Raw genomic sequence first — 26,473 nt, forward strand, 5'->3', positions numbered from 1 at the left:
ATGTGTATTGTGTAAATGTATGCGTTTTATATGTTTATATATATATATATATATATATATATATATATATATATATATATATGGAATGCCTATGACATCACAGATAGCATCGAGCACAAATCATCCTGAATGAAATTTACAATACCCTTGCAAAGGCACCTGAAAAGAAAGTCTGAGCACTACTGCTGACTCCTGTGACATGCGACTGATTGAACATGTTCTTGAAATGTGTCAGAGGTTCTTGCGGCTACTCTTGAGTAACGACGCTCCACACCTCCTTGTCTTTAATGTGTTTTTATTGTGCATATTATTTACAGTGCAAAGAGTCTGGAAAACATGTCTGCTTAGTCTGAGTGAGAACCTCGCAATGGCTTCTTTCTGTTTCGCGCCCAACATAAGAACTTGGGAACTCCAAAGCGCCCCCCTCTTGCCCTACAGGGTGCCGTGCGCCTCAATTCAGGCGACAGGGGGAAGGGCCGTCCTTCTGACTGCTCTCCAGTGGCCAATCCCGTCATTTCCTTCCCAGCTGCTTCCTTCTCTACTCGGTGTTGAGGCTCCTGTCAGAGCCTCTCCCCTCCCTCTCTACTTCCTGATTCCTGTAATCCGATCCGCTACTGGACTTGTTGCTCTGCGAAGAGCTCGGCCTTATGAGGGGGGGGGGCTGTTCCCTCTAAGCCCTCCCCCTTACAAGATGCTTTTGGGGGTGTCTCCAAATCCTTCTGCAATTGGCTCTTCACCCCCAACCATTTGAAGCACACCTTCTGCTCTGCCTCTTACCTGGTCTTCATCCACCGCTTTACACCTGGGGTCCATCTTGCTGGCCTTTGTTACTGCTGGAAAACTGGAGGAGTTCCGTTCCTTGGAGTGGTCCTAGGAGATCAAAAGAAGCAGAGACGTTTGAATGCAAATGTGCAGCTGCCCAAAGCCAAATTCCTTCACTTTAGTTGCCGGTTTCCACCCTGGTTAGCAGAAGGACCTCGTTTGATCCCGGCAACACCCCTGTGAGGTAGATTAGACTGGGAAGCAGTGACTGGCTTCCAAGGTCACCCAGTAAGAGCCATGGCCGAGTGGGTATTTTAACCCTGGTCTCTCAGCTCCTAGTCTGACGCTCTTAAATCACAACACCACATAATAGACTGAGTTGTCCTCAACAAACCTGACTTCAAAACAGTGCAAAAACTCAATACATTTTAATTAACCCTTAATCTTTGCTATAGTCAATAATGCATGGCCCATTTCTCATTAAATCTGACATAATAACTTAAGTTGGTCATTTAGGCAAACTACCACATTTTCACTCTGCCCAGTCATTAGCAGTCGGTATCACTGCTGATCTTTTTTACACATTTTACACAGAGAACCGGAAGTGGCTAAAAAAGGGGGCACAGCAAGACGGAGCAGTTGCATTTTTGAATGCTATTTAGTTGATATATATTTTTCTTTACAATTTTTCCTTTAATATGCACATTGCATATTATTACTCAAAGAGCTGCATTGCAAATTTCAGAGGGTGTGAACTTGGGAGGAGAGCACAGTTTGGGTTCATGTACTGAAAATGGAAAATCAGATAGATGAAGATAACGATTAAATGCCCTACCCTAATTAAAAGCAGTTAAGGCAAATTAGTTCTAGGAATTGGGCAGGTCCCAAAAACACACACCTCATGTGTCATAGTTAAACTACAGTTTAAACTAAATAAAAAAAAATTCCTTCCAGTAGCACCTTAGAGACCAACTAAGTTTGTCATTGGTATGAACTTGTAGTTTTGCTACACACATACGGTAGTTAAACTATAAACTATAGCGCAGAGTTAAACTGTGGAACTGGCTCCATAGGAGGCAGTGATGGTCACAAACCTGGATGGCTTTAGAAAAGAATTAGATAATTCATGGAGGAGAAGACTATCAATGGCTACTAGCTGCAATGGCTCTGCTCTGGCTTCTGTGATTGGAGGCCCTATGCTTCTGAATGCCAGCTGCTGGAAACCACAAAGGCAGAGAAGACTGTTCTTACACTCAGGATCTGGGAGGCCACTGTGAGAACAGGATGCTGGACTAGACGGGCTACTGGATCAAATCCAGCAGGGCTCTTCATGTGTTCTTATGTCAAAGAAGTGTGTCTTCGGCAATTGCAAAGTGCTATACAGTGAAGCTGCCAGACGCACCTCTTTGGGGAGGGAATTCTATAACCTAGGGGCTGCCACAAAAAAGGCCCTCCCCTGGGCCACCCCCTCAAACTTCTGATGGCAACAGAACTACCAAGAGGACCCCCTTTGCCAGTCTTAATACTTAAGAGAGTTTGTAGGGAATGAGGCGGTCTCTCCGATATTGGGGGTATCCAGATATTAAAATGTGAAGACAGCTAGATTCCTCTACCATCCTTCATTGTGATGCTGTTGTGCATAAGGTCCGTGCTGATGGAGTCTGCACCAACAGGAGCCTCTTCCCCAGGCCTTGGGGAGTGAGCAGGCTCAACTCATGCTACTGAGACATCATCTGGACCCCAGGCAAAGTCCAAGGAAGCTATTGCCAAAAGTTCTCACAGAGGGCAGCAATCTATGCACAAGCTCTGTCTGCAGCTACCGCATACCAAAGTCATGGAATCGTAGAACTGTAGAGCTGGAAGAGACCTCAAGGGTCTCGAGAGCCAGTGTGGTGTAGTGGTTAAGAGCGGTAGACTCGTAATCTGGGGAACCGGGTTCGTGTCTCTGCTCCTCCACATGCAGCTGCTGGGTGACCTTGGGCTAGTCACACTTCTCTGAAGTCTCTCAGCCCCACCCACCTCACAGGGTGTCTGTTGTGGGGGAGGAGGGGAAAGGAGATTGTTAGCCGCTTTGAGACTCCTTCGGGTAGTGATAAAGCGGGATATCAAATCCAAACTCTTCTTCTTGTCCAACTTCCTTGTAATGCAGGAATCCTGCCCACACCCATCCCTGGGTGGGCTCGACTGACCCACTGAGAGTCACCTGTTAACTAACCAAGTCAATAGCTTCGTCAAGCGGGCTTTGCTTCATTAACTTGACAGAAGGGTGAGTCTCAGGGAGCAGGAAGTTGGTACAAATTGCCAGGGCATGGTGGTTGTGGCGGTTTACTCCACCTGCACAGAACCCCCAGACGTTTGACGGTCCGTTGGTACCTGCACCAACCACTGATCAATTACCCGCTACCACCAACTAGTATATGCCTAGTAATCTCTTCATTCACTTCAGTCAGGGATAATGTTGGAACAAACTGTGTTTATTGAAGTTCGGTACATAAGCATATGGTTTCTGAATGAATAGCTTTTATTATCTTTAATAACAGTTCCTATACCAGCCTGTACCTACAGCTTTTAATCAATCACCATTCCAAACTATCTCTCCCTTCCTCTTTCCTCACTGCCTCTCCCTCACCCTCAGGCTCTCTCTCCCCTGCCCCTCTCAGAACTCCCCGCCACCCTTCCTCAAACCTCCAAAACCAACCCACCCCCTCCTCTTCCCAGGGTGGGTTTATATAGTCCTCCTAACCCCGCCCCCTGGGGTTCTAACTGGCTAATCCCTTTAACTCCTTCTATGCTGTCCCTAAATTTGGGTGATTGTCACAGTGTCCTGAAAGGGGGCTTGGCTACCTTGCATTATTTTAATGTAATTCTTAACAATATATGTATTTCCTGTTCAATGCCACATAATTCTGAATACTATTCTATACTATTCTATACTATTCTATACTATTCTATTCTATTCTATACTATACTATACTATACTATACTATACTATACTATACTATACTATACTATACTATACTATACTATACTAGCAATTTATTATTTATACCCTGCCCATCTGGCTGGGTTTCCCCAGCCAGTCTGGGCGGCTCCCAACAGAATATTAAAAACACAATAAAACATCAAACATTAAAAACTTCCCTAAACAGGGCTGCCTCCATATGTCTTCTAAAAGTCAGATTGTTGTTTATTTCCTTGAGATCTGATGGGAGGGCGTTCCACAGGGTGGGTGCCACTACCGAGAAGGCCCTCTGCCTGATGGCACACTCAGATCCTCCCGCAGAGACCTAGCATCATGCTTTGTGTTCAGAGACTATTATCAGAAGCTGATCACCAGAAGCAGGGCCTTTCCCTGCTAGGGAGGCTCATCCGGTTGCTTCGCATTTGGGAAAACATGCTCCTTTTTGGAAAGTTTTTTGGGGAGGATGGAAGCTCCGGATGTGTTCACACAGTCCCATCTGCCGTGCACTCACTGTGTTTCCGCTGCTGGGTTTTTAATTCACTTTCACACAACGTTATGGTTACATATCCTGTGCCTTGTATAAAATGCTACTGTTGGATGTGTTGTTTCTCAAACCACACCGATTGGAGTCCTTAAGCTGTTCCTAATTCACCTCCAGCCAAGGTGTGAAACATCTTTGCGGATGGTAAAGACAGCCCTGTCCTTCAACGTTCCCTGGGATATACACAAACAGAAATCGTGTCCTCCCTAAAAGAGGGCACGTGTTGCGGTGAGACCTGGAGACTGACCTCCTGTGTTGTGAGTGGGTAAGATTAGTCAGCCATAGCACCCAATTGGTAGGTCCCTTGATGTTGGGTTCAATCTGGCCAATGGGGCGCAGCAGTCCAAATGGATCGTGGGACCCATATATACCCATGCACGTGACCCAGAACTTTTCTTTCGGCGCGTGCATTCAGAACACCTGCCACCTCTCCCTACTTTTAAGGCATTTTTGTGATTGACCTCGCTATGCCGTCGTATGTCATGTGTCGTTGGGACAGGGGCACAGCAGGAATTTTCCCCACTTGACTGATTGGCTGCTGCCATTTGGGTTTCGCTTGCCGCGTAGCAAATCGTCACAACTTGTAAGGTTGCGGATAGATAGGCACTGGTTCAGGTGATAGGGATGGGAGAACGGGTCTCGCCATCCCTATGTGAAGGGTATTCCATTAAAGGACAGGGACTCAAATGTGCCCATGCCTGAGTCCAGGGGGACAACTGGGTGGTGAACATAGTCTGTTCCCGACTTTTCGCCTCTCCAGGTGTTCACCCTTGGCTAACCTATGCTGGTGCCCTGGGTCAGCGCTGCCTGCAAGTGTGCAGGGAGCTAGTCGAACCAGAGCCTATGCAACCACTCACTTTCTGTAATCAATAAAGTTGTGGCCTAAATTCTGCCAAAAACTAAAATTTGAGTCAAGTGTGAATTTATTTAGGGGGAGGTCTCTGGGTCTGAACACGCAAATGAATTTGACACTAATTAAGCTGTGCTGGTGTGAACAGCTGGGGGGGCGGGAGGCTATGAAACACACGGGGCGGGGGGGAGACAACTGCACTTTAAGGCAGCAATGTGAACACACACACACACACACACACACACACACACACACACACCGAGGAAGGTTTGCATTGCCTTTAATTGATTTGATTGCTTTGCCTATGTATCTTTAGGATGCTATGAGCCACGTTGAGCAGCTTCTGGGTTCAAAACAGCAGGGAATAAAAGAGGGAAATGTGTGCAGCTGAAGGCGATTGGGGGGGGGGGGAATAAAGGCACTAATAGCCGGAAGATATCATAATATGTAACATTTGGGGGCCTATTAGAAAGGGAAGGCCCACCTACGCCTGCTTACCTACAGGAACAAATGGTAAATGTTATTCCAATAGGTCTCTTTGTGACCACCCCAAGCTGGCTGGGGGGGGGGTGTTGGGGTCCAACACATCTGGTGTGGTGGGAGGGGGCTGCCTGGTCTCCACTTTGCAATTCCCTGGACGTTGACTTCAAAAACACACATCCATTCTTATAGTATAGCAAGGGTGGGGGACAGGATCCAGCGGACAGGGTTATATTATTTGTTTTATTTATTTAATAAAATATATACATTGCTTGGTTGTAAAAACCCAAAGCTGTTTACAAAGAGAATGAAACAACAAAATTATCAGTGAAAACCAAGGAAACAACTATTTAAAACATGCAAAAGATAAAATCAGCAACCAACTAAAATCAGATTTAAAAAATAATCCACATTCTACATGCCTAGGTAGGCTTGTCTGAACAAAAATGTTTTAAACAAGTGCCGGAAGTGCATTATAGATGCATCCCCATTCCTTGATGATGAGTTACCTGGAGGATCTACTCCAGGCATCCCCAAACTGCGGTCCTCCAGATGTTTTGGCCTACAACTCCCATGATCCCTAGATAACAGGACCAGTGGTCAGGGATGATGGGAATTGTAGTCCAAAACATCTGGAGGGTCGAAATTTGGGGATGCCTGATCTACTCTGTTGTACCTCCATCTGCCAGCACAACACAACTTCTCTTACTTTCCCTCCCCCCTTCACACCTCCACTTTATTTCCCATTAGTTCCTTGCTTCCTTATTATAACCTAAAAATTAAAACAAAGTTTTAAAAACAGAGTTACTGGAAAGGAAATGCCCCAGAGCCTGTTGTAATCATGCTATCTGTTTGCTATTTATCTGCAGATTTTAAACCACTTCAAAGACCTAAGCTACCCAAGCATTGTACAATTAGATAATAAAGATGAAATATAAAAGGTTACCAGCTCACTAAACTAAAGGTAATACCATGAAACGATTCATACAGTTTATATTCCATAAAATGACTGGGACATGCTTCAGGGGAAGCCTTCTTAGAAAATACTGTCTTCAACAGCTATCTAAATGCCGTGATGCTTGTCTAATTTCAGTTGGCAATTTATCCCAGATGGATGGAGTTCCAACACTAAAAACCCATTTTCACACCTCTGGGACATACAGTACTCTCAACCAGTGTTGTGGGGCAGCCCAGCCACCCTCTCGGCTCCCTGCCTCCTGCCGTCTAGCCCAGAGCCACGTCGCAAGGCCAAAGCGGCGGTGAGGAGGAGGAGGAGGACACCTTCTCCCCCCCTCCCCAAACGACGACACTCTTTACCCGCCTCTCAAGCTCAGCCCGCTCCGGTGAGGGGCAGAAAGGAAACCCCTTAGCCAGGAGGATGACGGGGCCCCGACGCAGGTGAGTGGGGCAGCGGGGAAGGAGGGGAGAGGGATGAGGGAGGGATGCACTGTAACAAGTCTGTTTTTACAAATGTTTCACCACATATGTTCTAGCATCCGTTAATTTAACGGGCTTAATGATACTAGTATTCGATAAGTTAGATCTGCAAGCTGCATTGGGTAAACTGATTCCAAGTTGTTTGGGGTTTAAAATGCTAAAAGCAAAATCCTTGAGTTGTGCCCAGTAACATAGTGGCCACCAGTACAGCTGGCAGAGGTGATCTATGATGTTAACAAGATGGCCCAGTGAACAACGTAGTTGTTGCATTCTGCACCAGCTACAGCTTTCAAGAAGGAAGCCCCATACTGAGCACATTGCAGGAATCCAGCCTCAAGCTTATCAATGGCAGGAATAATGTGCCCACGTTATCTTGGTCCATGAACAGCCACAACCATCTTACTAAGCAAAGATAAGACAAGACACACTGCTAGATGTGGACTGTGACCACTTGTGCCTCAACTGACAGAGAAGGATCCAGAAGTTATTGTGGGGAAATGCTTCACAACAGGTGGACAGGAACTCATAACACCTGTTTATTTGCCCTCATCCAGCCCATCGCTAGGTCCAAACTCTGGCAAGGTTGAGCAGAAGGAAGGAGAGCCTGCATGGCCACTCCTGAGTCAGCTGTCACAGAGAAACAGAGCTGTATGTCATCAATGTACGGATGTACATAAAGATGTTCAATAGCACCGGGGACAAATGAATGCCCTGCAGCACCCCTATATCAGATGCCAGAAGGCAGAACAACATTCCTCCTATGCTTCTGTATGGAACTGATCCTACAAGTAGGACCAATACCACCATACAGAGTTCTTCAGACACCCATCCCAAAAAGCTGGTCAAGGGTGGCATCAAAAACCTGACATACTAAAGTTTGGGATATTACTCTTTTGGAGAAATTAGCAGGCAAACTGAGAGTAACCAGGGGCCAAAGCAAGAAGGGTAATTTTGTAACAGTCTGGTTCGATTTTATCTCTTTTGTAGGTAAGGGGGAAGACAAAGTCAAGAACCCCCTCTTGCTTATCAGCAGATTTGGTTAATACAGTAAACATAACACAAATGTAATGTTGTGATCGGTATCCCTTGACATGGTAGGGTTTTATGGTTCTGTTTTTTTATTTCAATTACGATTACTAACTCTGCATTATATGTCCTCCTTACAGCCCTAAATTTTCCAGGCTATGATACACTCATGGTTAGTTTTGTGTTGTTTGTTTAAATAACTTGTTGTCGTATGCTAAACAGTTTAATTTGTATAAGGAAAAGAATGACTGTCCATTCAAAAATACTGTATACTCATAGCTGTCAAGTTTCCCCTTTTCTCACGAGGAAGCCTATTCAGCATAAGGGAATTTCCCTTTAAAAAAGGGAGAACTTGACAGCTATGATACTGTATACTGTAGCTGAGAATTATATGTATATTTGGAAACTAGTAAAAATTATTTACAAAACAGAAATGCAGAGAAGTTGAGTAGAAGGCGCAAGCTCATGCTCCCTTTGTCCCTCTCCTGATAAAGGTCATCCGTCAGAGTGACCCAAGGCCAATTCAGTCCCCCAACCAGGTATGAACCCAACTGAAATGAGTCTAGATAAGCAATTTTATCCCAGAATGCCTACAGCTGATCTGCCACGACCTTCTCAATCTCCTTCCTAAAGAAAAGTGTTCCAGCAAGCAGTCAATAACTACAGGTGAAACTCGGAAAATAAGAATATCGTCGAAAAGTGCATTTATTTCAGTAATGCAACTTATTATTATTTATTTTTCTTTTAATTTTTACAAATGCTTTCTTTTGGAAATTTCACAGTAATAAAACAAATAGTTACAATAATACAAAAATAAACGTCACTATTACATTTCATGAATTACATTCCATTTATAATTGACCCGCCTAATGACAAATAATTACAATTACAACAAATAAAGGCTTGACATATCTTGCTTTGCATGTCATGCATCTATCTCATATATTGGTTTCACCTTTTAAGTTGCATTACTAAAATAAATGCACTTTTTGATGATATTCTAATTTTCCGTGTTTCACCTGTATTGCAGATGAGTGGTTACTGGGTGGGTTTTTTGTTTTTGTTTTGTTTTGTTTTGGGAGCTACTGGACCAGCTCCTCTTTCAATGCAGTGGGCAATGCATTTACCACATCCTGGAGCCCCCACCCACCCACCCACCCAAGCCCTGCCAGCTAGATTTTATTTACCATCTTTTGATGATCTTTTGAGTATATACTCAAGAGATGGCTGCACAACTGCTGTAAATAACAGGAGTCATCAAAAACTTGATAACAGCTGCTAAGCACTTGAGAGAAAGAAATGGATGCAAACTGAGAAATGAGGACGTAAAGTTGTACTAAGATGCAATTATTACTACAGCAACATTATACACGATATATGGGAACAAAGGCAGGAAGCCAAAGAAGCAGCAGCATCAATGAAGCAATAAAATTCTGCCTATGTAATTTTGTTTTAGAATAACATACTGTATTAGTATGGCTAGTGGCCATCACTAGTTTGCATTTTTTGCTTTGAAGAGAGAATCCTTTTTCAACAGACATTCCAGGCAAGAGCTGCTACTTTCAGGTGAAAACAAATGGAGGTTCACTCCTATCATCCATCCGGGTGGGACAGTTCATAGTTGATGTGAACTGTAAAATAGTCACTCGCTGATGCAGGGATAGTATTAGAAATAATCGTGAGAAAAATATGAGGCAGGCCATCAAAGCAATCTGATTCCTCACCTACATGACTCCAGATCAAATCTGAACATATTTCATTTGGGTTCCTTGCAAACACACCCATTCTCCATATGTAATAGTTCAAAGGATCTCCCAGTCTTCTTTCCACTTTATATGGAACAAGCAGAACCTTGGCTCAGATTAAGGCAGTGTTTCTCAACCTTTTTTGGGCCACGGCACACTTGTTCTGTGAAAAAAATCACGAGGCACACCACCATTAAAAAAGTTAAAAAATTTAACTCTGTGCCGCCCTATATTATAATTATGACTGTAAGAAACACTTGCCAAATATTGCTTTCCGGCGGGTCAGTGTTGTGTATTGGCGGCCGCCAGGCTCGTTTGCACTGAGCTTTAGGAAAGAGGAGGAGAAATATTGCTTTCCGGCGGGTGACTGCAAGTATTGGCGGCCGCCAGGCACGTGACAATGCAAATCGCCCTTCTCGTCACGGCACGTCGCGGCACACCAGCCAGCGTCTTGCGGCACACTAGTGTGCCGCGGAACAGCGGTTGAGAAACGCTGGATTAAGGATCTGTACAGATCCTTATATCACCTCCTAGTGCCAACTCTCACGTTCTCAGAACACAGCATTACAAGCCACCCCAATCTCTGCTGAGCAGCAGCAAGATTTCAGAGTTCTCGGCACTTAACCAGGGTTTGTGTTCCTTTGAAATATGAAATATGGCTCACAGCATTCACACCTCAAGAGAGGCTTGCCCTTCCCAGCCACACAGCATTGGATTCAGAAGCATCCTAAGAGCCACCCCCCTGTCTCTCTGCTCCAGCCAGCATGGCTGCAACCCTTCAGTGCCCACATGGAGTTCTGCCTTCCTCCTTCCCCTTCTCAACAGGACTTGCAGAAAACAACTTGTTTAAAAGTTCAAAAGTAATGGCTTTGGCTGGCCAGTTACGTGTTGCAGGTTGCATGTCCTAAGAGGTTGCCAGAGAGGCAAAAGGGTGGGCCTTTTCCCACCTCACCTGGCTGGGTGCTACCTCATCCTAGGATGCAGAACAATAGGCCAAAGGGAGCTAGTTGTGTGAGAGAGAGTTTGGGTTGACGCTGGGAAGCTGAGGAGTCAGAGACGTGTTGAATCCAAGGCTGTGACTTGGAGCTTCCCTGTGAACCTAATGAAGGGGCAAGGTCTGTTGGGATGTTAATGCTGTGAGTCCCTCCACCCTATAATCAGGTTGCATATATGGATAAAAAGCCCACATCCTAAAGATGCCACATTTACTTTCATTCCAAAGAAACCAAACCCTGAATAATTCTCCATGAATCCCTGGAGTCTCTCACAGCTCAGGGATTGGGGTGGCATGTAAAAAAGGTAAAGGTAAAGGACCCCTGGACGGTTAAGTCCAGTCAAAGGCGACTATGGGGTTGTGGTGCTCATCTCGCTTTTCAGGCCGAGGGAGCCAGCGTTTGTCAACAGACAGCTTTCCGGGTCATGTGGCCAGCATGACTAAGCCACTTCTGACACAATGGAACACTGTGACGGAAGCCAGAGCGCACAGAAACGCCACTTACTTTCCCGCCAGAGCAGTACCTATTTACCTACTTCCACTGGTGTGCTTTCGAACTGCTAGGTTGGCAGGCGCTGGGACAAAGCTCACCGCATTGCAGGGATTCGAACCACCGACCAAGTGGCTCAGAGGGCTACCTGCACCCCTGTAACAATACATAAAACATAGAGAAAGAAACACTCTGTCCATGCTCAGAGCCACTCCCTGCACACATTACTGGATCCTGTTTGCAAAGGGGGCTGAGATGCCTCACATTTCCAAGCCAGACTTTGTTGTTTGGTCCTTCTCGGGGGCGGGGGAAGAGCATAGCTTTTCATCCCCCTTAAGGAGGGTGGAGCACATATGATTCTATACTCTGCATGAACTCACCTTAGGGTGCCAGAGTTGTTGTTCTTAAAAATTAAAAATGTTGGGATGCAAACTGTAAATGCCCCAGTTGTTGCAAAGCCCTTTGTGTCATGGACTGGTTGGTTCAGAGGAGTTGGTGGGAGACACCAAACAGGTGTAATAAGCAAAATTCTGCTCTTATTCCCTTATGGGGTACACAAGAGCCCTTATTGGGTTCGCCATCGGTCGGAGAATATAACAGAGGCCAACCAGAGAATTTTGAGAAGCAAAGCCTTTATTTTTGCTGTTGCAACAGGGTCCTTCCCCTCACACAAGAGATCAACCCAGAACAAAAGAGAACCTCCACTTTTATCAGTTTTCCCATCCCCAAGAAACAACCCCAAAATACATCATTCCTACATCACCGCTACGTAATCAATATCTCACGAAAAGGGAGGGTTCAAGGTAGAAATCTGAGCACCTTTGACACCTCTCCTAGTCCTCCTCTCACCCCTCCCAGGTGTGAATTCCTAAACACAAAGAGAAATTAACAGTTTCCTAAAAGTTGATGCCAGCAAGTTTGGAATGCCAGCAAGTTTGGAAAATGCCAGCAAAATGCCAGCAAGTTTGGAAAACTCAGCAATGGCCAGAGGATTGGAGAAGATCAGTCTACATCCCAATTCCAAAGAAGGGCAGTGCCAAAGAATGCTCCAACTACCGCACAATTGCCCTCATTTCACACGCTAGCAAGGTTATGCTTAAAATTCTACAAGGCAGGCTTAGGCAGTATGTGGACCGAGAACTCCCAGAAGTGCAAGCTGGATTTCGAAAGGGCAGAGGAACCAGAGACCAAATAGCAAACATGCGCTGGATTATGGAGAAAGCTAGAGAGTTCCAGAAAAACGTCTACTTCTGCTTCATTGACTATGCAAAAGCCTTTGACTGTGTTGACCACAGCAAACTATGGCAAGTTCTTAAAGAAATGGGAGTGCCTGATCACCTCATCTGTCTCCTGAGAAATCTCTATGTGGGACAAGAAGCTACAGTTAGAACTGGATATGGAACAACGGATTGGTTCAAAATTGGGAAAGGAGTACGACAAGGTTGTATATTGTCTCCCTGCTTATTTAACTTACATGCAGAATTCATCATGCGAACGGCTGGACTAGATGAATCCCAAGCAGGAATTAAGATTGCCGGAAGAAATATCAACAACCTCAGATATGCAGATGACACAACCTTGATGGCAGAAAGTGAGGAGGAATTAAAGAACCTTTTAATGAGGGTGAAAGAGGAGAGCGCAAAATATGGTCTGAAGCTCAACATCAAAAAAACCAAGATCATGGCCACTGGTCCCATCACCTCCTGGCAAATAGAAGGGGAAGAAATGGAGGCAGTGAGAGATTTTACTTTCTTGGGCTCCTTGATCACTGCAGATGGTGACAGCAGTCACGAAATTAAAAGACGCCTGCTTCTTGGGAGAAAAGCAATGACAAACCTAGACAGCATCTTAAAAAGCAGAGACATCACCTTGCCGACAAAGGTCCGTATAGTTAAAGCTATGGTTTTCCCAGTAGTGATGTATGGAAGTGAGAGCTGGACCATAAAGAAGGCTGATCGCCGAAGAATTGATGCTTTTGAATTATGGTGCTGGAGGAGACTCTTGAGAGTCCCATGGACTGCTAGAAGATCAAACCTATCCATTCTTAAGGAAATCAGCCCTGAGTGCTCCCTGGAAGGACAGATCGTGAAGCTGAGGCTCCAATACTTTGACCACCTCATGAGAAGAGAAGAATCCTTGGAAAAGACCCTGATGTTGGGAAAGATTGAGGGCACTAGGAGAAGGGGACGACAGAGGACAAGATGGTTGGACAGTGTTCTCGAAGCTACGAACATGAGTTTGACCAAACTACGGGAGGCAGTGGAAGACAGGAGTGCCTGGCGTGCTATGGTCCATGGGGTCACGAAGAGTCGGACACGACTAAACGACTAAACAACAACAACAAAAAGTTGATCACTATCTTTTGTTCGGAGGAGTCTTCTTGTGAATGAGATGGCTAGTAGTCTGGCACAATTGATGGGGAAATGTCCAGTTGGAAGAGCCTCCGGTTTACAGGATTATGGCTCTCAAGTTGATAGTCATGTGGAAATGTGTGTGTGATTCTGATCAGAGAGAGTCAAAATCCCTGACAATAAGCCTCAGGGTGCACCTAGCAATCCCCAGAGGGACAGGATATGAAGGAGCACTGTGGGTGTGGATGTCTGTCATGAGAGATTGTGGATGTGAGCTGTGCCATAGCAGCTAATATGACGACAGAACCGGGAAGAACACCAGGCAGCCGGGTCCAGCTGGTAGCAGCAAATGAAATTCTCTTGGTCTTCCTGCATTACTCAGATTCTTCACCTACACAACTCTAGTTCAAACTTACATGCCTTTTATTAGCGCTTACTTGCAAGCAGACACACCCACCCTCGGTCCATAAGAGCACAAAGGCAGCCCCAGTTTTGACTTGGCCACGGCTAATTATCTTGCTTTTGCAGAAACCCACGCCTTCGCTGGGCAGGAGTTGTAAGAATGGAGGTTGCGGCACCAGCTTTCAACCGGCCTTTTGTTCAGGAGTTGGAAGGCCTTGCCTGCCAGGCCAGAAATCCCATTTAAGGCCCCTCGGCTGCATCCTCCAAGGCAATCCTCTTTCAGACTTGCCCATGGGAATGGAAACCAGCAGTGTTTGATCTCTTCCAGCTACTAACAGCAAGGCAGAGCAAGGCAAGAGCTGGCCTTGCTCCCTTCCGCTGCAAGGAGGGATCGAGTCTACGCATTGCCTCGCAAGTTCCAGTAAAGGAAAGCTGGCAAAACACATGGCTAGGCTGTCCTGATGAGACTACCACAACTGAGGGCTTGGGTGGTGATTTCTGTTCTGTTCTAGAGAAACTAATGAAGCTGCACTACTGGAGAGACTGCCAAGGAACATCTGCATGTGCCCGCTTTTCTTCCATTTTTCACGTATAACAACAACATGTCATTGCGGTACACAGATGTCATATTTGGTCTGGTTTGTCTGGTGCACAATAGTTCCTTTGGTGTCATGACCCTTATTTTCACAATGCATCAGGAGAAGGTGAAGAACAAAGAATTGGTCCACCTCAAGTCTCTCCAGGAGAGGTTTTTAAGCAGAGGTTGATGGCCATCTGTCATGGATGCTTTAGCTGAGATTCCTGCATTTCAGGGGGTTGGACTAGATGACCCTTTCTACTCTATACCATAGATGACCCTTTATACCCTTTCTACTCTATACCATTCTACCATTCTATGATTCTAGATTTCTATGAACTAGACTAGAAAGAGAGCCCAAGAGTAGCCCTGAACAGCACTGACCAATTGCATCCAGTATTCCAGCCACGTATTGCATCCAGTATTCCAGGGAAGGTATACTTGAACCGCCGACCTTCTGATCGGCAAGCCCTAGGCCAGACTTCCCCAAACTGCGGCCCTCCAGATGTTTTGGCCTACAACTCCCATGATCCCTAGCTAACAGGATCAGTGGTTAGGGAAGATGGGAATTGTAGTCCAAAACATCTGGAGGGCCAAAGTTTGGGGATGCCTGCCCTAGGCTCTGTGGTTTAACCCACAGCACCACCCTAGCCAACACTGAATAAATGTTGGTGCCTCGCTTAACGAATGCCCTGCTTAACAAAATTTCCGCTTAACGAAAGGATTTTTCGAGCGGAGGTTGCCTCGCTAGACGAATTCGTTTTATGAAAAATTTGTCTAGCAAATCACGGTTTCCCATAGGAATGCATTGAAATTCAATTAATGCGTTCCTATGGGCAAAAAAAAAAAATTTCAAAAAAAATTCAATGCATTCCTATGGGATTCGCTAGACGAATTTTTCGTTACAAGAAAAGACCCGTGGAACGAATTAAATTCATCTAGCGAGGCACCACTGTACTAATTAATTGAGCTTCCTTTAAACCTCTAAAGAAGGCTTATGGGTGGTTCCTTCAGGAAAGCTCATAAATATTAATTGCACCTCTCATCTCTGTGTTGAATATATGCAGTCACCGAAGTAGTTAGGGGTTGTTGGTGTCCCTGGAGTCATCTGTTCTCACACTTTAATCTTTTAAAGTACATCCATGGCTGCCTTCATCCACTTCAAACATCTGATAAAACTGCTCTTGCCTGGGCAAGTTCTAGGCACTTTCCAGACATTCTTGGACTCTCAAAACGCTTCTCTCTGAACTGGAATTACAATGGCCCTGCAGAAACAATCTGCAATGGTTCCAGTAGCTCAGGGATAGCCAACATACTGTCCAGATGTTGAGACTACAACTCCCATTATCCCATTCTCTCTGACTGACTACTGCAGCTGTTGAGAGTTGTAGTCCAGTAACATCTGGAGAGCACACCTGCAGTAGCCATTTAGTCACCTGTATGCCCAGAGGTTATCTGCACAAATTGGATCAATCATCATTTACCTCCTTGCTAGAAAGCTCTAGAAGCAGAAGTTCTGAAATGGAGACTTAAGGAACTGTAAGGGAAATCTACAACAGCGCACCTATTCCAAAACTGCTAGATAGTCTTAGTTGCCACCCCAATCTCTGAGTGGTACAAGATGCCAGGCGCTCCAGGCACTTACCCAGGATTCATGCTTCCTTTTGGAAAAGAGGCACAGTGGCAACTGTGGTGTCTTTATAATATATGGTTTATTTACACATATATACAGGGCTTTTTTTAGCTGAAACTCACTGGAACACAGCTCCAGCACCTCTCTCCAGTGGGCCCCATTGCCATTCTAAGAGAACGAGGGAGGCGTTCATGGTGAGCTCTGACACCTATTTTTCTGGTAAAAAAATAAGTGCATCTATACAACCTGAGCCTGCGGTGCAGGGGCTCATAGAATCAACACCCCAAAAGGGTCTTGTTTCTCCCATAGCTGCAGCCTCAGATTCAAACATTGTTCCGTCTCTGTTTTCTCCCCAGCTTTACACCTATCTCACCACACTGCCCTCTCCCAACTCTCACCTTTGTCTTTTTCTAACTGCTAGCCAGTTGATGGGGCGAGCACCCATTTGCCATCTCACACAGAACCTCTTTCCTTTGTTGCCCTTAATGGCCCATCACCCAAGCGATCACCTCAACAGAGGAAGCAAGCCTGGCTTATATTTTAACATTTTCTGGATCCGGGGGTTAGAAGGAGCTCTCATACAGCCTACTCTCCCCCCCCCCAAAAAAAATAACCCCAACTTGTAACACTGTGTTTGTAGTGCAGAGGTGTCCAGTGAGTCACTAGAGCCAGAATGGGGACACTGTGGCCCTCCAGATGTTGTTGAACTATACTCCACCCCATAACTGGCCATGCTGGCTGTGGAGGATCATAGCTGGAGTTCAAACCATCCAGGGGGCACTTCCAGGGCTCCTCCAGACAGCCTGCTTATTGAGCATTCACCTTGATTCGCTTGCGCAAAGCTTAGGTGGAGGCGAGATGATGTCTGGTCTTTAGTGAGCATTTGTTCCAGTTGGTTTGTGGGTAGGAGTTTTCCTCCTGATTTGCACACAGGTGGTCACATGTCTTCCCATTCATAAGTTGTTTATTATCCCCGAGAAAATTGGATTTGCTGCACCAGGCTACTTTAATTGCACAAATGTAAATTTCTGGTATGTGGCTGGATCTCTCCACAAAAGACTGACAATCAAGAGGCGATACAGGTTGGAGGAAGCAAAACCTGCAAGGGAGTCCTGTGCTTTTACCCCAGCTCTTAACCCATCCCTATTCTGAGCGTGCAGCATTTCAGGACACGGGATTTGGCTCATCATTTGCATTGCACAAGTGAGCTCAAACTACTAGCACAAGCACTTTTCCTATCCCAACAGGCAAAGATTTCAAAATGGAAACCAGAGAAATTTCTCCCACGACGCCGTTCTGCCTGCTGGGGTGGTACCAGCATGACTCATGGAAAGGCAGTTCCACAACTGCCTTCATAGTAGTCACAGAATCATTCCCACAGAGGGCTCAAGAGACCATAGAATTAGGCAACTGATCCCCTTAAAGTTGTAGGAGAGGCAGAGAAGCGGTGTGGATTGGAACAGCACCCCTTTCATTAGCAGCAAAGCACAGTTCTCCAAAAGGAAGCAGGGAGGGGAAGCCCTCAGGCTGATTAGCCATGAACGTGCAACCTTCCCTTTCACTCCCCAGCAGAGATGGGAGAACCTGACGATTCAGTTTCTGTTCGTGTCTCACCCCACCCCACCCCAATCTTAAGTCCAGTTCTTCACATTTCCACATCAGTTTGCGATTTCATTTAAAAGGGAAAAAAAACAAGAAAGTTGTTGGGAAAATTCATCTGAAGTTTGGTGCTAATTTCACCTGATCGACACATTCTGTATACACATTCTGTATACACATTGCCTGGTATACACATTTTTGCCAAGCAATTTTCCTTAATATAATTTGTTCTTGTATGATGTTCACTGATCTCTGCATGCCTTGCCCTGGTATATGCACTCGTTTCTTGGCTGGAAATTCGGCATTGCAAAATTTGGGAAAAGGATGACTGTGTTTCGATTCACTCATTGTTCCGAAAAGTGTGAATTAAATGCCAACTGAATCTAATTCCCTCCACGCCTCTCATCCCAAGTGATGTTTCTCTCTCATCCTTTCATGGTACTGAACAATAAAATAATTCAAAAAACAGCTTCCCTCCTGACCTTTCTGCCCCTTCACATCTTTTTGAAAAAATGAGTCCCTTCCTTCATGTACCAGATCACTTGCTCAGAAATCTTGACTCGGCAACTCTTTCAGAATGTTTTGGGTGTTTTTTTTCTTTTTCTTTTGCAACTACACATGTAGCAATCCTCATTCTCTTTCTAGATCCCTGCCCCATATTTTCAGTAGCATGAAAAATATGCTAATGTGTACTGAAGTGGTACAACTGAAGACAACAGCAGAAACCTCAGAAGCTAACCAAACAACACTTACAAGAGCCAGTGTGGAGTGGTGGCTAGAATTCTTCACTAGGAGCTGAGAGACTAGGGTTCAATTCCACCCACTGGGTGATTTTGGGCCAGTCCCTGCCTTTCAGTTTAACCTACTGTTGCCGCGAGTTGCTGTGAGGATAAAATGTGCAGAGAGGGAGAAGTGTGTCTGCCACCTTGAGTTCCCTCAGAGAAAAAGTGGGAAAGAAATTATTATTATTATTATTATTATTATTATTATTATTATTATTATTAACCTATACCCCACCCATCTGGCCAGCCCTCCCCAGCCACTCTTGGCAGCTTCCAACAGGATATTGAACACACAATAAAACATCAAACATTAAGAACTTTCCTAAACAGGGCTGCCTTCAGATGTCTTCTAAAATTCAGATAGTTGTTGATTTCCTTGACATCTAACGGGAGGGCATTCCACAGGGCGGACGCCACTACTGAGAAGGCCCTCTGCCTGGTTCCCTGTAACTTGGCTTCTCGCAGCGAGGGAACCGCCAGAAGGCCCTCGGCACTGGACCTCAGTGTCCGGGCAGAATGATGGAGGTGGAGACACTCCTTCAGGTATACAGGACTAAGGCCGTTTAGGGCTTTAAAGGTCAGCACCAACACTTTGAATTGTGCTCGGAAACGTACTGAGAGCCAATGTAGGTCTTTCAGTTATATGGTCTCGGCGGCTGCTCCCAGTCACCAGTCTAGCTGCCGCATTCTGGATTAACTGTAGTTTCCGGGTCACCTTCAAAGGTAGCCCCACATAGAGTGCATTGCAGTAGTCCAAGCGGGAGACCACTAATGACAATTAAAATTATGTTCATGTTCCAACTGATACAAAATTGTACTTTGAAGATTTGCTTTTCAATGGTGCACTCCAAAACTAAGGGACACACAGGGAAAGAAGCATTTTCATAAAACGTACCAAGTCACCAGCTTTCTGTCTGCCATGTTTTTTCCAGCCAGCCTGCCCTGGCTTCTTGCTGTGCTCATGCCTGTGGAATTAGCTGAATTTGGTGGTATCTGCATGCAGAGGTTGTGAGTTATGGTCCACCCAGGCTGAAAATGATTGCAGCCTGTTGTGGGCTGAGGTGCAGGGGTGATATGCCTTATCAGGTCATTGCCCTACCAGGTTCTGCACTGTCTACTCTTCGTAGCATCCCACTCTCAAAGCCCGAGGCGGGAATATTTTGGATCCCTGGCACCTGAGAGCTTTTCAGATGGAGAAGCCAGAGATTGAATCTGGGATCTTGGCATGCAAAGTGTGGGTTCTCTCATGACTTACAGTGCATCAGTAAATAAACTGTAACATTCTATAGCAGGCATCCCCAAACTTCAGCCCTCCATATGTTTTTCTTAGAATTTTGAAGTGTCAGGCATAGCTCTAGTGGCTTTAGCCCAAACGTAGCAGAGTTTTCCTGCACAACGCAGAAGCTAGTTGAGGTGGAAATGACTAGTCGACTAGACGCAGAATAACTATTTACAGGATTTATTAAAAGAAAATAAAACCAGCAGAGTTTCTGCATACATGCAAAATAAATCCTCTCTGTCTCTCTTCAACCATACACAGCACTCCTACTCCTAACACCCAACAACAAACAACTGTAATAGCATTCCTAGATAACAGAGTTCAGTGCTGGTCGTTAACCAATCAGAGAGAGTAGTTTCCAGGTCAGGCAGACCTTGGCTTTCTGCCTAGAGTAAACTGACACTACCTTGAGTTAATTGTATGAAGCAAGAATCTGTAAGTTTCCCATGAGAACCAATTAACAGAAACTGAACACCCCCTCACAGATTCTGCTGGACAATTAACATCAATTAACACCTGTGTAGGAACTTTTACTGTTTACTCATTTTTCCAGCAAATCTAAACCCTTGCACATTTGCTTGTTCTTTATCTTTGCCAATGGTTTAGTTAATACATCTGCCACATTTTCTTCACTTGATACATAAGTACATGTGATTACATTGTCTTGTACACTGCAACGAACATTTTGGTATTTTACAGCGATAAAATGTTCCTGCATTGTAACCCCAGGCTGTAACATTGCCTTGTACAATGCCTTGTGAATGAACAGCTTGGAAACCGCTGTCTCACGCACATGGAGTTCTTTAAGTGCTTGCCACACACCTCTAGCTGTCTTGATTCCCCTCACATACGGCAACTGGGAATCTTCCAGCCCCAAGACAATTGTGGCCCTTGCTCTTTGGTCTTTATCGAGGTCTTCATCATCAGGCTTCGCAGGAAACTTACTCACCACTTGCCAGAGATGATCCCTCTGCAGCACTGCCTGCATGCGTTCCGACCACAGCAAGTAATTGGAGTCATTCAGATGCTCAAAAGCCATCTGAAATGGTTGTGAGGCCATCTTGAGAGCGATGTCCCTGGAACCTGGAACCAGCTACTCACGGCCACCGAGAGAGAACAGGAACCACAGCACGCAGCACTCACACGCTGCAGCTGTCGTCCTTGCGCCCACTGCATCACCAGCTCATGACAGTCAGGAACCAGCCAGTGTCCTTCCGCTGCACCACAGGAACAACGACTTCTGGAACTACTGGAACCAACACCGCTTATGCTGACACCACCACAACTCAGGCTGGCAGCACCTGGGCCCATAACCTCTTAGAATTTTGAAGTGTCAGGCATAGCTCTAGTGGCTTTAGCCCAAACGTAGTAGAGTTTTCCTGCACAGCGCAGAAGCTAGTTGAGGTGGAAATGACTAGTTGGCTAGACGCAGAATAACTATTTACAGGATTTATTAAAAGAAAATAAAACCAGCAGAGTTTCTGCATACAAAGCAAAGCAAAATAAATCCTCTCTGTCTCTCTCTTCAACCATACACAGCACTGAACAGTTTTGGACTACAATTCCCATCTTCCGTGACCACTGGTCCTGTTAGCTAGGGATCATGGGAGTGTAGGCCAAAACATCTGGAGGGCCACAGTTTGGGGATGCCTGTTCTATAGTATGCCCCATCTGCACTATAGATTTAAAGCATTATCATACAATTTTCAACAGTCACAGGAACTGTAATTCGTTGTGTGTGCTGAGAGTTGCTAGGAGTCCCCTATTCCCCCCCCCTCAGAGCTGCAGTTCCCATAGGAAGAGCGATTGCTTGTTAAGACCACTCTGGGAATTAACTATCTAACTCTATTTCTGTTGACGCAGCCTAGCATTGCATTAGCTTTTTTTTTTCTGCTGCTGCTGCAAAAAGGTATATAGCAAATTTCTCAGCATCCTAGATTCCCCCCAAAAAAACTTTATTATAAAAATTATTTTATAGAAGGCGTAGATCGTTGTAGAAACACAGTATAATATGAATAAGGAACACCCCCTCTCCTCATTCTAAATGATTTACTTAATGCAATTGTACATAATAGGTCTATTTTGCCAATCTGGAAATGAACAAAAACCAAGAGTCCGGCAGCATAAGCCAGGAAAGATCATGGTTTGTTTCACAGTTGAAGAAAAGCATGTGACATGCTCAGCTGCCATCCATGCATTCGGATATACTGTAATCCATAAGTGGCAGTCCAGTGGCTTAGTTCTTCCTTTGGCTAGTTACTAACAGTAAAATGGGTATAGAATCATAGAATTATAGAGTTGGAAGGGACCCAAAGGGTCATCTAGCCCAACCCCCTGCAGTGCAAGAAAACTAATTATGGCTTGAGCACTACCATTTGGTGTTGGGTGGCATGCAGTTCCTTAAAGATCTATGTCCTTAAAGATCTATTTTGGGACAGCTCCAACATTGACAGAGCAGGGTGCGGGGTTAACCAGAAAACAAGGAAACTTATTCTGTTCTGGGGAAAGAGGAGATATACTATTCAAACTGAGGGAATGGAATACACTGATTTAACATTGAACAGGTTCTGCATCAAGGTCTGCATGACTTTCTTAAAATGAAAAAAAAAAAATCAGCAAGTGATGCAGAAGGTTGGAGAATCATGCTAAGCATAGCTGGCTCCCTCCAGAAGGAGGTTCAGTGTGGGTATGGAGGGCTTTAAGGGCAATCTAATACACCTTGAGCTGTCCTGAGAGTGAAAGATGCTTAACAACCAATCAGCTCAAGGGGATACAGGAGATCCCCCCAGGGACCAGAAGATATGTCCTGCTCAGTGCTGAGCAGCAGGGTGGCTGGGATGGTCCCCTCCAGGGCAGCCAGGGCCATGGTCATGATCATGCTTCCTCAACCACGGCCCTCCTGTTGTTTTTGGCGTACAACTCCCATGATCCCTAGCTAGCAGGACCAGTGGTCAGGAATGATGGGAATCGTAGTTGCAAAACATCTGGAGGGCCAATGTTGAGGAAGCCTGGTCATGATCATCATCACACCTCTAGAATTAGGCAAGAGCTCACAGGCCAGGCCAGGGCTTTGAGCCAAGATGGATTTGCCCATAAGACTGACAGCAAGAAGCAGAACTTCACTGATCTCACCTTAAACTGTAGGAGAGTCATGTAACGGTTGGGATGCTGAATCAAGATAATTTATACAATGAAGGTACACAACAAAAGATCATGGTACATAAGAAAGGAGTGTCCCTTTAATAATCAGAGCTACATCCCAGGCTTGTAATGCATGGACACATTGTCCTGCCCCTTAGGGCTGAAGCTGGCCAATGCTGGGCAGCCAAGGAGAAAGCGGGGTGGCTCACACCCTTAAACGGCAGGTGCCTCGTCCAACAAGCAGTGTTTCCCAAGCCTTAAAGCTTTGCAATCTGGGTTTAGCTAATCACCAGGATCAACCAAACAGAGTTTGTTTTTGTTTTTGTTTTTTGGGATGCAGCCAACCATGGCCATTGGCACCTCCCTTTTCTCTGAGCTTTCTAACAATCCAGCCTGTTTTGGACTTGGCTGTTGAAAATAACAACACTTGAAAATAAAACTGCCAATGTTATAATGCTGTTAGACAAACCTATATGATGTGACCGGACTTGGAACACTTTATACAGTCCAGTTCTGTTCTGTCCTCAAAAAGTTTATGTCAGGCTTGGAAAAGAAAACAAAAATGATGAAGGTGATGGAGCAACCCCTGTGTGAGGATGGTTGCAGTATCTATAACTTTTTAGTTTAGAGAAAAGGTGAGTAAAAAGTAACATGACAGAGGTTTATAAAGTTAAGCATTGTGTAGATAAAATGGATAGAGAATGGTTTTTCTACCTCTCTCATAGCACTAGAACTCGTGGACCTCCAGTGGAGGGAGAACATAGCCATCATGGCTAGTAGCCATGGGTTTGTCTAATCCTCTTTTAAAGCCATCTAGGTTTGTGACCATCACTGTCACTTGCAGGAGAAAGTGCCATAGTTTAACTATGCACTGTATGAAGACGTCACTCCTATTTATCTGTCCTGAATCGTCCAGAATTCCATGGATGTCCACAACTTCTAGTGTTCAGAGAAAGGTAGAAAACCTTTTCTGTATATTTTCTCCAACAGTAATCTAATTAGTAAAGGTAAAGGTACCCCTGACAGTTAGGTCCAGTCGTGGACGACTCTGGGGTTGTGCGCTCATCTCGCTCTATAGGCCAAGGGAGCCAGCGTTTGTCTGCAGACAGCTTCTGGGTCACGTGGCTAGCATGACTAAGCTGCTTTTGGCGAACCAGAGCAGTGCACGGAAGCAGTACCTATTTATCTACTTGCTTTCGAACTGCTAGGTTGGCAGGAGCTGGGACCGAACAATGGAAGCTCACCCCGTCGCAGGGATTCGAAACGCTGACCTTCTGATCGGCAAGCCCTAGGCTCTGTGGTTTAAATCACAGCACCACCTGCATCTGAAATCAGTACTGAATTTTAACTCCCAAAGAGAGGCACTCGTGAGATTCTCTAGCTTAATGCAGAGCTTTGGGAACGCTACACCTTGCCTTGGGGGTAAGGGGCGCCATTTGCTAAATTGCATCAGGCCACAAAATGACTCAGGCTGCGACGCTTCTGCTTCTTTGTCCTCCCATTCAAAGCTCTCCTCAGCCATGTGCCTAACCCTCTCCCTCTGCCCAGAATCTGCTCCTTCAAAAAAAGAGGTTTGCATACCTTATCTAAGGGTCCCACCGACTGGGATGATCAGCAGCCACACCTATTGGTTCACACTGGTCTGCCCTATTCACATATAAAGGAAGAGTGGGGAATCTAATGTATACCTCAGGGTGGGGAACTCATGACCCTTGCAGTGTTGTTGGACTACAACTCTCATCATCCCTCCCAACTCCCATCATTGGCTGCTGAGAATTGTGAGTCCAGTAAGATCTGGAGGGTGACAAGTTGCCCTGCCCTCATTTTAATTGATTCTCCTTTATGTATTAGACACATTAGGATAGCATGTGCTTCCTATTTTGTTTTCTCCGTGTTGGTCATTGACTGTAACAATAAAGGTTTGTTTTGTTTTACCACAGCAACTTTCAGGGGAGACTAATCCAATTAAGTTGGCCTAGCTGTTCCTGCATTTCATCATCATACTGATGCACCTGCAGACTTTTGGGCTCCAGCATACTTCCAGGCTCTCACTCTCTCGCCCACCCACCCCCACCTTGGTTTTGCTTAACATCCTAAAGAGCCAGGTAAAGAGAACTCAAAAGCTGGTATGTTGTTCTGTGCCATTTTCATTTGTCCTTTTGCTTATGCATTGCTTATTATGTTTGTAACTTTTATTTTCTCCATTTTGTAACTTTCATAGCTACCACTTAAAACCAGCAGGTAACATCTACGGAGTGGACACTTGCAACACAATTTAGGGTGATTCCAGACCATCCCTACCAGTATGTAGTGGGTGGGATTCAACTGCACACCAGAGCAAATTCAGGTGGTGCCATTAGAGTGGACTTCGTGCTCCCTGCGCAGCAAACCCAATTCCCAAAAAACCTGGACATTTTTGCTTAATGCTGCCGCATCTAACCTCTCCCAAAAACAAATCATAGAATCATAGAGTTGGAAGAGACCACAAGGCCCATCCAGTCCAACCCCCTGCCAAGCAGGAAACACCATCAAAGCATTCTTGACATATGCCTGTCAAGCCTCTGCTTAAAGACCTCCAAAGGAGGAGACTCCACCACACTCCTTGGTAGCAAATTCCACTGCCGAACAGCTCTTACTGTCAGGAAGTTCTTCCTAATGTTTAGGTGGAATCTTCTTTCTTGTAGTTTGAATCCATTGCTCCGTGTCTGCTTCTCTGGAGCAGCAGAAAACAATCTTTCTCCCTCCTCTATATGACATCCTTTTATATATTTGAACATGGCTATCATATCACACATTAACCTTCTCTTCTCCAAGCTAAACATACCCAGCTCCCTAAGTCGTTCCTCAGAAGGCATCGTTTCCAGGCCTTTGACCATTTTGGTTGCCGTCTTCTGGACACGTTCCAGCTTGTCAGTATCCTTCTTGAACTGTGGTGCCCAGAACTGGACACAGTACTCCAGGTGAGGTCTGACCAGAGCAGAATACAGTGGTACTATTACTTCCCTTGATCTAGATGCTATATTCCTATTGATGCAGCCTGGAATTGCATTGGCTTTTTTAGCTGCTGCATCACACTGTTGACTCATGTCAAGTTTGTGATCTACCAAGACTCCTAGATCCTTTTCACATGTACTGCTCTCAAGCCAAGTGTCTCCCATCCTGTATTTGTGCCTTTCATTTTTTTTGCCCAAGTGTAGGCAATCATAATGAGTACTCAATGAACTGGTCATCTAGAGGTGACCTAGAAAAGACCTAAGTCAGCCACAGGGGTTAAACAAGCAGGCGTGTGCAGGGGGGGGCAGCCCGGTACACTTGCCCTGGGCCTCAGAGGGTAAGCTGGAGGGGGGGGGAGCACCAGAGATTGGCTGCTTTCTGTTTGAGTTTATAACTTTATTCGAACAAGAATCCCACCCCAGGCCTCG

General features: G+C 45.3%; 1 protein-coding gene across 1 annotated transcript in view; it reads right to left on the reverse strand.

Annotated features, from left to right (window-relative positions):
- Nucleotides 1–26,473, reverse strand: part of FA2H (fatty acid 2-hydroxylase) — a 71,158-nt gene that overhangs the window by 32,546 nt on the left and 12,139 nt on the right. Inside the window, exon 2 of the mRNA XM_035117884.3 lies at nucleotides 778–870. Coding sequence (XP_034973775.2) covers nucleotides 778–870 — 93 coding nt within the window. The remainder of the gene's footprint in view (nucleotides 1–777; nucleotides 871–26,473) is intronic.

This window comes from Zootoca vivipara, chromosome 6, assembly GCF_965207765.1.
Source record: "Zootoca vivipara chromosome 6, rZooViv2.hap1.1, whole genome shotgun sequence".
NCBI lineage: Eukaryota > Metazoa > Chordata > Lepidosauria > Squamata > Lacertidae > Zootoca > Zootoca vivipara.